General features: G+C 37.9%; 1 protein-coding gene across 6 annotated transcripts in view; it reads left to right on the plus strand.

Annotated features, from left to right (window-relative positions):
• zgc:158464 (uncharacterized protein LOC791139 homolog) overlaps positions 1-15,141 on the plus strand; it is a 147,174-nt gene that overhangs the window by 120,560 nt on the left and 11,473 nt on the right. For 5 of the 6 annotated variants that reach the window (XR_008393837.1, XM_053677871.1, XM_053677872.1 and 2 more), the window contains 2 exons: positions 12,303-12,477; positions 14,585-14,704. Coding sequence is in view for 5 of the 6 variants with exons in the window: in XM_053677871.1 (XP_053533846.1) it covers positions 12,303-12,477; positions 14,585-14,704 (295 nt within the window). In the remaining variant the exon portion in view is untranslated. The remainder of the gene's footprint in view (positions 1-12,302; positions 12,478-14,584; positions 14,705-15,141) is intronic. The other variant, XM_053677870.1, reaches the window with a different exon arrangement.

Here is a 15,141-nt window from a genome sequence, read left to right on the forward strand (position 1 = left end):
TCGAGTCTTTTTATAGCACCGTTTATGATTCTGTTATGGTCAGGTGTGAAATAAACATGCTCGGTGAGTCAGTGCTAGACATTAATTCCTCTCAGATGAGGGACTGTGAAATGCTTTTCCTCCAAATTGCAGCCATCCGTTGTTGTGGAATTACAATAGCGGATAAAAATAATGGAATCAACCGCCAGGTCAGATCTATGATTGGACGCTATTATTTTCTCACTATACCATCCATTGCGAAAAAATTTGTGTATCTTCTTTGTGATAAAGTTCTTGCAGTCACGCAGTAAAGATTTAACACCGGGTCGAGGAAGATTCTAGCAGATCTCTTTGCCGAAGAAACGGATTGTTCGCGTCGCCGTTGGACGTACGAGCACGCTTATTGGATCCTGAATTTGTTCCCGTGCGCTACAATCGTGATTTTGGGTCTATGTGAATATAAGATGAGGCTTTATATTAGATTTCGCTTCCATTTTTTTTTTTTACCATTGACTTCTTATAGTCTCCCTGTGAAGCCTGGATAGAGACAAAATAATAGAGTACAGTATATAAGAATGAAAGTGTGCAAAGGTGACAAAACAGGTTGAAGAAGTGGTCATTTTTTTTAACATGAGGTACAGTCGCTGCCATCCGAGCTGCAGTGAAGTTTTTATGGACACCATTGAGTCAAAAAAAAAAAAAAAAAAGAAAAAGAAAAGGATTTTATTGGGACTGGAATTGTCTCAGTGCTGGAGAGAAAAACCCTGAGCTTTTTGATTCGGATGTAATTAAAATGGCCTATTAGTACCTCCAAGGGATCAAATCTCTAGTGATAATGCTTCCTGAATAGGACTTAACATAACATAACATACTGCAAATATAAAAAAAATGTGTCACTCTGCAGCTTGTTAAGTCCTAAACACATGAAGACCTTTTGAGGAAATGCCCACAATTTAAATGTAGTCAATAATAAATCCTAGAAATGTGCTTCCCCAATCCATTTCAGGACACAGCTATTGAGAGACCGGTTTCACCTTTTCTACCGTAGATGCAGTCATCCCTCCTCATTAGTATAACATGATTTTAATTTCTGAACATTAGTTGACAGGACAGAAATGACATCTACATATGAATGGCAGACAATCCTTTTGTTTGGCTGAATTGAAAAGAGTCCTTTGTTTCCTAACACGAATTAATTGTCTGGAATTTCATCCTTTTCTCTCACCGTCATCTCTCAGGCACGTCTCTGTAGAATACAAGGCGCTATCATTAAAAGAGATCCAAATTTCATTTTGAGAGCTCTACTGCCAGGCCTCAGTCTGTGGAGGTTTGCTTTGTATTTTTTGTTTGTTTGTTTGAGTCAGAATCATTAGACTGCATGTTGGTGCTGGATGCAGAAAAATGGCTGCCTGATTCACCGGAGGTTTCGTCCTCTTTGTCCGAGTCCTGCGTATTATTTTCGAAGTCGTCCAACATGACTTATTCGAATATCTCACTGAAATGTGTACTGAATTCATGAGGTCTGGTAAGATGTGACCAGCATAGCAACGAGATGGTGACTTGTTAATCATGTTAGCAGTCAAACAGGGAATACTTAATTGCAGCCCAGTAATACTGCGATGAATTACAGATTCCCTTTCCTACTGAGTAGTGCACTGGTGAGATGGAAGTGCCATTAGTAAATGAGAATTAATTAGCGGACTTACTAAGGAAATGTGCTCATGGAAGCCGGGTTCATGTCGTTATGTCTCGTAATGTGCTGAAGGTCGAAAATGTCACATTATGTGTGTTAGGGGTTGCACAACTAGTAATTTTATACTTATTTATTTTCAACGAATTTAAAAAAAAAAAATAGTCGACTAGGTTTTTTTTTTACCGCCGTGTTAAATTCCAGCCTCAGTAGCATCCAAAATCGGGTCTGAATCGGCCTCGTGGAGCTACCATGCTGAGAGATTGCCTTTTATTGCCTGTTGTTTACTTTCTCATTTACTCAGCATAAATGTTGAGCAAGTTCAGAACTCCTGCTCTTGAAAATACCTTTAGCTCTGAATTTAATATGGAATTTGAACATTTTTTATTACTTACTGCACAAGGGTTTTATGTTAGGTGATCTAATGGTTACATAGGCGTCACTCAAACTGTCTTGCACAGTGTCTCGTTTCCCGCACAAGCTTAGTGTCAGTGCCTAGCTAATCACGCGAGCCTTGCAGAGAGAATGTAAACCACTATAGGAGAAACATTACAGATATACTGTTTAATGGTTTATGAGGAATATGGATGTGGTGGATTTTGGCACATTTCCAACAAATGAACTGGCTTTTTTTTTTCACATCAAATGGTTAAACACTATTAATACGCTAATAGCGAAACAACCTATACGTGATGTACATATTGTATAATAACATTCTTTATACCACAGTGCTTTTGTTCTTTCATTGGTCAGAAAGTGACATTTTTGGGAGGAGTCTCCAATACCAGTGCTTTGTATCAGTTACCAGTAAAGCTGTAATTTTGTTTTCAGATGCAGGGAGGTCTTCAGGAAAGAGAACATTGGACTTTCTGGTGCATTTCTTTCTATGATTAACGTCAAGAGAGAGAGAGAAAAAAGAGAAGCTGGTGAGGGAACGATGTTTTACAGCTGTTATAATGAAAAATGATAGCACTAACGAACTAGTTTCACAGGCATTCCACAACATCAAATGTAACTATATACGGATAAAAAATAATCCGTCATTTATTAATAAACAAAGGAAGTGCAATAAAACCATTTTGGGGCAAGGTTTTATCGCAAAATGATCATCCTGTCATCGCTTATCTTCCTATAACAGCGCACACCATTGTGTTTTGTTCCTTACTAGAACTATAGTTGGGACAAAAACATTCGGAGGGAAAATTTCTGAGAGATTTTGTGCATTTTGGATGTAACATGTCTGAATTGGACGGTCGGAGATTAGAGAAATTAAACGGGAATTATGAATGAAAATTGAATCCCTTCCAATCCAACTCTAACTACAGATTATTTACAAAAAAAGTCTGTCAGTCCTCATAATTGATGGATGCATTATGCTACTTCATTATAAATTTATTCAAAATTCAATCAGAGCAATTATAGACCCAAGTTAGCATAATATTTTTTTCCTGTGCTTAGAACTTCTTTTCCTATGCTAAGCTTGACACTTGCATTGCCCATGAGGAAAACCGTTAATAAGCAATACGGAAAGTCAAATGACGATCCTTATCCTCCTTATTTGGCCACATAATTGATTTGACATTTGAGCTGAATCCATTAAGTCTCGGCGTTAGTTTCTGTCCCTGGCTTGTGAGATACTGCAGACGTCCCAGTGATTGCGATACCTGACCTCTGTGTTATCGTTTCCCACCACTGCGAAGGCTCATCCTGAAAGATGTCTCTTGTGGGTGGGGCTTACGTCCATCCTTCATTCATTGACGGACAGCTCGATCTGATAAAGGGATTCCATTTCCTCTCGGTCATATACACTTGACACCTTAAATAAACAGACTCTTATATGGCAGCAAATGTTCACTAATCATACTTTCTAGTATACTTCTGTCTATCTTCTACCATGTCCTTCATTTTAAGCCACTCTGTGGTTCGAATACACTGTCGATCTTCCACTTCTATCCCAACACTCGTTCCCATCTTCAGTCGTTCCCTCTGTCCGTTTTGTAGGGATCAGGCGAAAATGAGACTCTCAGTGAAATACCACACAAGTTTAATACTAACGTTGTCAGAGAAACGATGCCAATCGAACGAGCGGTCGTCTCGCCCACAGAAGGTCTGATTTGGTGGGGGGTGGGGGGGGGGGGGATGACTCTGTAGAGAAAATCGAACGAAGACTCCAGATTTAAGTGTTGTCAGGGACGGTTGACATTGGGAGGGAGAATGAGAATGAGAACACTGAAGTGTCACAGAAGGCCGAAATTGAGAGCGAGGTGAAGAATGAAAACGGTGAACTGTCTCCCCTGTCTCTAAAGGGTTGTGACAGATCGAGTGCTTCACTGCGTTTTAAGCTGCTTTCTTATAAGCCTGATATAAAGATGGTCATTCACTCTTGTGTTTTCATTACATTCCAGATTTATGAGGTCATCTTGCTGCCAGGCTGTAAATCTAAAGCAAATAAGTTTGTTCTCTGCAAACTGGGTTCTGAAATGCCACCTCACAGCATGCAGACATATCCTTGATAATAAATAAATAAATAAATAAATAAATATATATTTCTCTGCGGTCTGCCAGATAAGATTTTGACCATGAAATGCCTAAACATCAAATACGTGTGGTAGCCTGGGAAAATCCTTCACATGGTCAAATGTTATTTTCTACTATATATACTTCTGCAAAATACAGATTTCCCTGAGATGAAACGTGTCTCCCTTTTGTAATGTACTGTATCTCAATCACAAGTAAAGTTATAGGTACGCTTTAAAGAAGTTTACATTGGAAATGAGTTCTCACTCTGACGATCAGCGTCATCCACAGCAGTCTTATCACCTGAGGTAAAAGTCCCTCGTGGCGTTTAAACATGAACGTCGTCTCTTCACTCATGGGAACGTAATCATTGATTAGTCTGTTCTGATGATGATCTGAAGGCAGAGGAGCATCGCAGACATAGTGATCGCCAGTATCGGATAGCAGACTGAATTGATTAGACTTTTATGTGCTTTATTTCGCTTCAGCAAGTAGCTATCCAAAAACGTAATAAAATCATGAGAACAGCAATTAGCAAGCAAGGTTTTAGACATTTTTAGCCAGACTGAGTGTTTTCACGGCTGCGCTTGTTAAACTGGATACTTACACACTTGGATATTATCAGACAGCCAAGGCAAGGTTAAAATCAATCGATACATAAAAAAAAGATTGATTTGATTGATTTTTATTGATTTTATTTTATTGATTTTGATTGTTTCTTGCCAGTCATTTCCATGTCACTTTGGGGTTTTCCCAGACTGGCACACATTTCCAATTTTTTTTCATCAATATTTCAATAAAACAAAAAGCAAGTAGAGACCCTTGGAACTGCTCTACCCCACCATAATCTCACAGGAAGTCAATTCTATTGCGTTACCCATGGGTACTGTCAGGTCCTGCAGCCATTGAAAGGTCCAGGGATGTTTGTGTGCTGATATATAAACAAAAGATGCTTGATTTTGGACACCTAAGAAAAGTCTGGTCTCAACCTCAGATGCTCCACCCATGGGCTACAAAGTGCCTGGTTTTTTTTTATTTTTTTTATTAGTCGTATTTTTTTTTTTTTTTTAATTTTTTTTTTTTTTTTTTTCACTCTTCTGGCCACAAGCTTCAGTACCTCTATGTATGTTTATGTGCTTCTGTGAACAGTTTCCAGCAAAAAAAAAAACTAAATAAAAACCAAATGTTTGAACACTGCAAGAGCTTTTCAAAGCAATATATAATCAATGGACTAAAAAAAAAAAAAGTTCACAGAATTCCAGTTAACTTGCTCTTTCTAAAAAAGTAGGCGCTTTTGGCCATGTTTATTGATGAAAAACGTCAGACTCCATAGCAAATACTAGACGTCTGGCTTATAAGTCTAGGAAAGGTCAAGAGGAGAGTGTGTTCAGTGCTGGTTAGGGATCTTGAAGCAAGACCTGCTCAATTGGAACCAAATGCTCTTCTCAGTGATCCGCTTTGCTCTTTCAACTCTTCCCTGTGGGTTCTTCTTACGGTCCAGTTTATTGTTAGTGAAATGTTGTGATTTAAATTCACTATAATAAAAGACTTTTGCGTGGGAAACTTTATGGCAAATTCAACTTTGGCGACATGTAAATTTGCATAATTGATCCACGGCACAACTGCTTTGTTGACTTCCGAAGGAACTATTCATTGAATTGCAGTGCAGAAGATCCTTAATTGAGAAATACAGTGTATATATTATACATTACTTCATGATCAGACTATACATTATTCCATAAAAACAGGCACATTCAATGCAGTCTTTGGGAAGCTTGTTTAGATGGTGTAATGATTATATATATACATAGTTAATACCTACAAGCTCCTAATGTTGAAAATTTGTAACATATTATGTAGGACTTGGACTTCTGCTTCTTTTCTCCAAAGTTTCTTCATCTCACCTGAATACTGCTGTTAAGCCTGTTGGCCTCATTTGCGTTGTGCATGGTGGTTGCAGTGCAGCAAAATTGGTCTCAGTGTGTGATCAGTCTCAGCTTTTTCAACAGTTTTAATTAGTCATAATTAAATCTGTGTTGCATCACTTTTGTTAGTGATGACCAATGGTGACCAGAGAAAAGTCTTATCTTCACCAAAAAAACGTAGGATTTATAGACCTGTGCCATCCTTTTATAAAGATTTTACACAGTTAAATTGAGGTTTTGGTAGCCATGGAGGACGACTGGAGAAGCTGTCTGTTCTGTTAGGGTGGATAACCAGTGGGGATCCAGTGATATGAGGAACAGGCAAGTTTGATCAAACATATGTAGGAGGGAAACTTACATTCTGTCCTGGGCCCAGACATTCATGGTGGGCCAGCTGGTAGTAAATATACTGTAATTGTGTTTACAAAGTGGTTGTAGCTTGTGAGGAAAAATGCTGTGCAGTCTGTAGTCAGTAACCAATGTTAGCCAGCTTATTAATGACATGAAATTAATGATAACTATGTTATTAACGTAGTCAATAAACTCTTTTCTATCCATTGTTTGTCTGTATCATTTGTTATTAAGAAACATGCTTTATGGTGGTGTACTCAATGACTTCTTCTCCAAGTATTGGCCCATAATTATTTGAGAGTATGTCTGTAAAATCAGTTGACATATACATTATATATAAAATATATAACATATACATTATTGCAACTTTATTGTACCTTTATTTTTTACGGCTAAATGAACTTTAAGGCCAGAATATTTGATATAAAGGTACTGTATAATGATCCTGACTCTACAGTCACTGTTTTTACAAATAGTTTATTATAAAATTATTCTCTGTAAATTCTCTGTTTTAAAAAAATATATATATAAAAAATTGTTCTCACTTTCTGAAACCTGTAATGTTGTAGTAAATAGCTGATTCTCACAGATAGGCTATCACTAAAGTCCTAAATAATATCAGGATACATGTCATTTTTTATTAAGTCGAGTGTCTACATCAAGTGTTGCTCGCTGCTACTAGCTTAAACACATGCTCTTTTGCTAGCAGAGCAAATTAGCCATATACATGCTAGCAATATATGCTCTTTTCTGATAGATAGTCTGTAAAGTCCTGTATAATACTATGTCAAATGTCATTTAGTAAATCAAGTGCCTCTCTCGACTCGTGCCATAGCTGGCTCCTTATTTTCCACATTGAACAGATTTGCAAAGCCGCTTTAGCTTAAACATAGCATGCTCTTTTGCTATCAAAGCAAACTAGCTGTATCCTCCATGCTCGTTCGCTAACAAAACAAGGCCAGTGTGAGGGGGGGGGGAAATGAATTTTTTTATCATACAAGGTAAGAGGACATTTCTGCAACAGGACAAATGAAGTTAAAACCCAGTGACGAATGGACAGCTGCCTTAATTCACCTAGTTATTTTCCTCATTCTTCTCCTGTTCCGTTCTCACACATAAACATAAGAGGTCTATTATGCCTATTGTGTTCCTATTGTGGCTTGACATTTATGACAGCACTGAGATGCTGAATACGGTTTTGCCTGTAAGTTTCCATAGCAACTGACCATTTACTATGGAAAAAAAAAGTGCACTTCACTCACTAAACGAAAACTAGGAGTGTCTGTCAGTCTCGCAGCTTCGGGCGTTTATCCCGCTGTCACATATACATTAGAGACTATTAAAAATGCACACATGTCATTTCCCTTTGCGGATAATCTAACCGTGTAATGCTTTAATGCTTTTTCTAACTGCCCTAGGTTAAAGTGGGAATATTGCAAATTGCAGTGGCTTAATGACAAGCTTTAGATTGCCGCATAGTGACTAATTTGTAAGGAATAAAACACTTGGTGTGTGCTGTTACAGAAAGATAATCCATGAGGGTTGTTTTTTTTTCATCAGCTCACCCTGGAGTGTTTTATTTCTCTTATACCACAATATAGTTCCTGTTAAAGTTCCTCTTATCGCTTATGTTATAGCAGCTATAAACAGTCTTTCCTTCACCAGTCTCTATTTTTTCCCCTTTTTTTCCTTCCATAAATGTTAAATAAACACTTCCTTACAGAAAGCTTCACCATAGTAACAAAGACTCTTTTTTGTTGTTGTTGTTAGATAACAATACTTTTTTATGCGCTAATTATTAGTCTATGCCGTTACAATAGAACGGATTACAAACTCGAACGAGCGCATTAGTATAAACCTAATATCAAAATGAATCAACACTTTCTGACCATTCCGATTCAATAATTCAACAAGCCTGTGGTATGAAAGTATATGCATGCTCACATGCCGTGGATAAACTGCTCGTACCCTTGAAATGCTTCCAGGGTCAAAGTATTTGCTCTGAAAACTTCTTTTCCCAGAACCCTGTGCATGATAATGCCAGATCAATATAGAGAGCTCAGTGCAAGATGCTCAGGCAAACAGATCCTCGTTTGACATCGTGTGAGGATGGGATGTAATACGGTATTTGCCACAAAGGCTAAACATCGATTAAGTGCTGTATGGGTCTTGAGAGCCATTTGGAGTAATTACAGTGATGGAGATTTTAAAGAGAAAAGGAGAGAATCAAATTGCTAATGCACGTTCTGGTGAACAGGACACATCCGTGTGCTTATACACAATTAAAGTCTGGCATAATGCAAGCACACACACTCACACTGCAAAGTCGAAGATAGAGAAGTGAAGGGGACGTGGAGCAGCGTGTGAATAAAACTACTCTTTGAAGGCCGCAGATGGCACACATTATAGCGAGACTGACAGCCATTTTAATCTGTGACTGCAGGCACTTCCTGTGACCTGTGACCCCTGACCTGTGAGGCGGCACACGTGACTTGTTGCCTTGAGTGTGAGTGCAAGACATGCAGGCGTTCTCGTGTGATCCTTTTTGCTTTTGCACGAAACGCTATCTCAGTATTTCTCGGTATGTCTCAGAAAATAAAAATGTGTTACGGACGCTTGTATACAGTTAATACTTATTTGTCAAATCGGCTCATTTAGTTCATATTATAATCCTCTGCTTTATTGTGTGACGATTTAATGATAATGAAAGCCGCACCCGGTCTTTAAAATAAACATACGTCTATGTGAGCTACAATAATTCTGTCAAGTAATAAACCGATTTTTTTTTTTAATGTGTTTTGGTATTCAGGGGAAAAAATTGTATAATTATCGATATAGTGAAGCGTTCTTTAAGGAAGTTTTCTGCCACGGATAAGTTCAGTATGGAATGCTTTGCCGTTTCTCTGTAACTTCACTTGCTGTATTTTTTTTTGGGGGGGGGGGGGTCTTATTAACTTCAAGGGAGAGAAAAAAGACGTTAGTGTGGGAATGACTGTTTGTAGCTGCGATAACGTAAGTGATAACAGGAAGTAACTCGTCTCACAACATAAAATGTAACTATAAATTGATCAAATGTGTTACATGATGTACATCAAGATATTTAGGTCTGTTAAACAAAATTATTTTTTTTTACCAAATTAATAAGGAAATTATTAATTATTAAAAAAAGATTGTAAAGTCCAACCAACTGCTGTTTCTGTATGATGAAATAAAATACAGACATACATACTCATTCAACTTAAACTTTCTTCTCTGGAACTAAGTAGCTTGTGTGCATATATATATATTGTGTGTGTGTGTGTGTGTGTGTGTGTGTGCTAGGAGTCATCATGTATTGGACAGCTGGTATTAGTTCTCATGCTGGATAGGAGATAAGAGTGCATTTACAAGCAGAAGTGTGTTTACTGGTTATTCTGCCACTCTATGTTCCCACGTCTATCTCGGGTAGCTCTAGGCCGGATCTACGGCCTGCACTATCACACACCTGCCCACTGTACACACACCCATGGGGCCTGTGGGACGCTTTTAACCTTGACGACTGGCGAGAACATGCTCAATGATTAAACAGAGACAGTTTCTCTCTCTCTCTCTCTCTCTCTCTCTCTCTCTCTCCATGGCATGTGTACACAGTGGTGTCCGATTGATTCCTCTTCTTTTCTTTTGTGCCGAGCAGCTGCTCTTCAAAGCATGGTGGAACAGAAAGGCATGGGGTGTGTTTGTATGTGTGTGGGTGTGTGAGAGGGATAGACAGAGAGAGACAGAATACATGGCAGAGCTGTCTGTGTCATTTTTAGAGCTCAGTGAGAGGGAGTGGAAATATGTCCATGTACCACTTTCCTGTTTGATGCCCCCTGCTGGAGTGGCATCACGTCAAATGCGTATCCTAATGTATGCCGGAGAAAGATACGGCATGTTGCTCTAGTGTAGCTCCAGCAAAACTTGTATTACAAAATAGATTTTTTTTTTAAATGATGATGTTCTACTGCAAGAAATGCTGGACATATATATATATATATATATATATATATATATATATATATATATATATATATATATATATATAGATATAGATATATAGATATAGATATAAAATATATATCAATATCTTAAGCTACATTACCCAGTAGCAAGGCTGTAGCATTGTTACACTTTGAATTAAGTAGTTAAACTATTTCAGTGATGGTATACTGTGAGGAAAAGCCACTACATTGTTTGATTTTTTTTTAAAGCTAGATATTGTATTTTTAAATGTGTTTCTGGATATATAATTATAATACAGTCTATTCTAGGGGTATAATACAATATTCTAGGGGTCCAAAGTTCACAAAAGGTTAAGAACCACTGGTCTAGTGTATGAATTTTAGAAAGGTAATATCGTCTCAAATGGAACACATTAGTTTTTTACTAACCTGGAAGTTTGCCCCCATCAGATTAATCGGGAAAAAAATAAATAAATAAATAATCGGCCAACTATTCGATTATGAAAATAATCGTTAGTTGCAGCCCTAGTGTATTCCCATTTTGACATTATCCCTCATTCTGTGAAATAAATATCGATGAATGAGCACTGGCACCAGATTCATCTCCCAGTTTACATCTGCAAACTATGCTATTTCTGGTAGTGTCGTCATATCAGAGGGAGCTGACAAGATGCTGTGGCAGTGCTGATCAGATGTTCTGAAACTGGTAAAGACAAGTCAAAGACAGTGTCTTTGCACCTTTCACGTCAGCTTTACAGCTACATAGTCTAAAGCGCCATAGTAGTGATGTACAAGTCGTCAAATGTTTAAAAAAAAAAAAATGTTTTCATTTTTAAAAACGGAGAATCTGACCTTGTATTAAAATGCTTGTGGAATGCTGCAAGCTTGCAGTGGCGTCGGTAATTTCAGCGTGGCCGTTGAAATATGCGAAATAAAATCAAGATGTGATCTGTACAATTAAGATGATAAGCGCAACATTCTCAGGTTGGATTTGATTGAATTATTTATGGACATCTACCATATGTGTAATATTAATAATGTTAAGTGATCACTGAAGGTCTCCGAGCATAGGAAATAAAATACCTTTATGGCATTTCTGCTGAAAATGATTAAAATAACATGATAGTAAAGGGGGAGATGAGATCTTGCCTTATAGAACCAGATCTATGCCTCCTTTTTCTTCTTTCGAAGTAGACTTCGAATACTTTATCAGCTGTCACCTCAATGTCGCTGATCTCCGAGACTAGCCGGATGGTTAGTGACTTCTGAAAAAGAAACGGGACACAACAGATGTTCCCGATCAATTCATCCTGTTTCTCACCATAGAAGCAATAAAATGTTGATTAAACAAAATAATGGAGATGTTTGTTTGATATCTATGGGGGTTAAATATGACTTAATTGACCTTTTATGAACGTCCGTATAGTGCAATTACTGCGCAAAAAAAAATGGTATTTGACTTATGTACTCATCTGCACTGTGTGTGGTGAAATATTTCCCCATATATACCAGTCTCTACATCTCTGGGTACATGGGTTTACCCCCAAAAGCATTGTGTAAAGGTATCACATGATGCTCAACAACAAAACATCTGTTACACAATAGTCCTGAAAGAAATATGAAAAATAGCTGGGAAAATATTGGAGGAAGCATAAGGCTTATTTCCTTCTCTTTCAGTACGATGGCTCAACCCAGGTATTATCAGGAAAACAACCGGGTTATTGGTAAAAAAAAAAAAAAAAAAATTCAACAAAGCTACACTTTAACCGTCTCCTGTGAATGCAGTTCCCACTGAGGGGGACGGTTGTCGGGATCTGTGCTGTCATGATAACCTCCCGTGTATTTGTGTTTGCTCTGCAGTCCAGTTCGAAGGGGTGGAGAAAGGCAGGATGTCTCCGACGAAAGATGGGAAATCGAGGCCGCCCCAGCGCCACTCCAGCGGCTGTCTGGTCAACATGAAGATGAGTTCGGTGGAGCAGTGCATGCCGACGCTGGGCGAGCGCATCGACCCCACCATGCCTCTGGAGAGCCAGTTGTGAGTGTGTGAGAGAAAGATCTGAGAAAGTTCTCATGGCAATAAACTACCAAATAATAATAATAATCCATTGAGGACCTGAAATATTAAGGACTAAAGGTGAATGAGAACTACAGCAGAAGTGATGCACAATATATAGGACTATTTTAGGTATTATCTGCTAATCAACTTGCTAAACTGTTTACGAAAAAATAAATTATAATATTACATTTATAATCAATTATAAAATGATCATCGTAATAATCTATTTATGATTGTTGTCTCAATTCCTTCGCAGTCATTAAAAAAATATATATATATCCTTTTAAATAGGTGCATCAATCCAAATTATCGGACCATTACACCTGTATATTCGATGCACAGCTCTGTTATCTCATATAATCATTATGGTCCCGAAATGCAGTGCAAGTACAAACCAAGAACTTGTCCAGGAACTGTGTAGTGCTCATTCAGGATAGATCCAGGAACTGTTTAGCTTCTCAAAACTAGAACTCTAATGAAAATGTGCTTATTGATATTGAGCAAGCTGTAGTCATTGCTTGTTAGCTAAAAAAAATAATAATAATAAAAAATCAATTTCAGTAGAAAGTAAAAGGCATGAAAACATGTCTGAAGTTCCTGAAAAGGTTCCTGATATGTCTGTAGAGATTTGTAGTCACCCAGGCGATTTCGACATGTCCTTGTGTTATAATCCGGAAGACATTTCGACACTCATCTGATGTGCTTCATTATGAAGCGTGAAACTCATCATGAAGCAGATCGTATTAATGGCTGAAGGTCTCCAAGGTTATTTAGGTTTACATGTATTACTTTGTCAAACCACTTAGTGATCCACAAGTGAAAGGAACTGATTATGATCCACAGAAAATCTTTTCAGAGCCATTTTTGACCACCGTTCCTTCCAGCTGTATTGTTTTTTTTATTTTATTTTTTTTTAATGAATCTTTACTCTGTTTGCTGTCTTATGTGCCAGTAAAGGGCGTGAAGAGGACAGGTGGTGGTGCGGTTACTCTGTTTAAGTAAAGTCCCCTGTTAATGTCTCAGTACACTTCCTACAGTCCACAAGAGGATGGGTTCCTCTTAGGGTTTCTGCCTAACGTTGTTCCTGGCACCATTGCCCGAAGCCTGCTCCTTCAGGTCTAAATCTGAATTTCTTCAAAGCTGCCTTTTGCTATATGAATAAATTTTAAATTGAACAATTCTGGTTAAAAAAAAAAAAAAAACCTTCACAGACATAGTCACTTATTTTAGATAAAATAGCCTGTGAATTGCGAAGGAGCATCAAATGACAACATAAGGCACTTAATAAACTGCGGCGCAGCTTCTTTGGTTTTGGTGCTATGTGTTACAGGCACTATTTATAATGCATTCTGTTAACAAATGTATAATGCAGTAGACCCATTGATATGAAGTGCAATACATTTTCAAAAGTAATTATAATGATGTGTAAAATACAAATAGGTTATAACATGTTAGAAATGTATTCATACAGTGGGGGAAATAAGTACTGAACGTATCAATTTTTTTTCCCCGTAAATATATTTCCACTGAGGTTATCCACATGAAATTTTCACCAGACATCAGTCTTAACTGGCAAGGAAGCAGCTGAATTGCAGCAAAAGAAACTCCTCAATTGGTTTCAGAGAAAAAAAATATCAAAGTGTTAGAATGGCCCTGTCGATAACATGACTTGAATCCAATTGAACAAGATTTAAAGACAATATGTTTAGAAGAACGGGCCAAAACCACACCTGAATACTGCTGCCGATTAATTCCTTCATACATGAAGCGTCTTGAAGCTGTCATTACAAACAAAGGCTTCTCCAACGTCTAAGTATTAAATACATTTCAGTTAGCGTGTTCAATCATTTTCTCCGGTGTCGTTCCGCTTTATTACACATAACTTCATTTATAGACTTTAATGTTTGGATTCGCTGAGTTAATACCAAAGTCTGGTGAAAATTTCATCTGAATAGCCCCATTGGAAATATATTTACCGAAGAAAATGTTGATGCGTTCAATACTTATTTCCCCCCACTGTAAGTACACTTTCTCATTTGGGTTCTCTCGCTCTTTCTCACTTTTTTTTTCCCTCCTCATCTCTCAGCTGGTATCATGGAGCAATCAGTCGAACGGACGCTGAGTCATTGCTGAGGTTGTGTAAAGAGGCCAGTTACCTAGTGAGAAACAGCGAGACCAGCAAGAACGATTTCTCCCTCTCTCTCAAGTAAGAGCATAATCCTGAAATACTGCACTGTACTCTCTCCTTCCTCACTCAGCAGTGTCCGTCTCTGAAATCCTGTGCGTTTTGTTCCAGAAGTCCGGTTTATTATCGGATATATACAGTATCTCACAAAAGTGAGTACACCCCTCACATTTTTGTAAATATTTGATTATACCTTTTCATGTGACAACACTGAAGAAATGACACTTTGCTACAATGTAAAGTAATGAGTGTACAGCTTGTGCAACAGTGTAAATTTGCTGTCCCCTCAAAATAACTCAACACACAGCCATTAATGTCTAAACCGCTGGCAACAAAAGTGAGTACACCCCTAAGTGAAAATGTCCAAATTGGGCCCAAAGTGTCAATATTTTGTGTGGCCACCATTATTTTCCAGCACTGCCTTAACCCTCTTGGGCATGGAGTTCACCAGAGCTTCA

Source organism: Ictalurus punctatus, chromosome 4 (genome assembly GCF_001660625.3).
Source record: "Ictalurus punctatus breed USDA103 chromosome 4, Coco_2.0, whole genome shotgun sequence".
Lineage (NCBI taxonomy): Eukaryota > Metazoa > Chordata > Actinopteri > Siluriformes > Ictaluridae > Ictalurus > Ictalurus punctatus.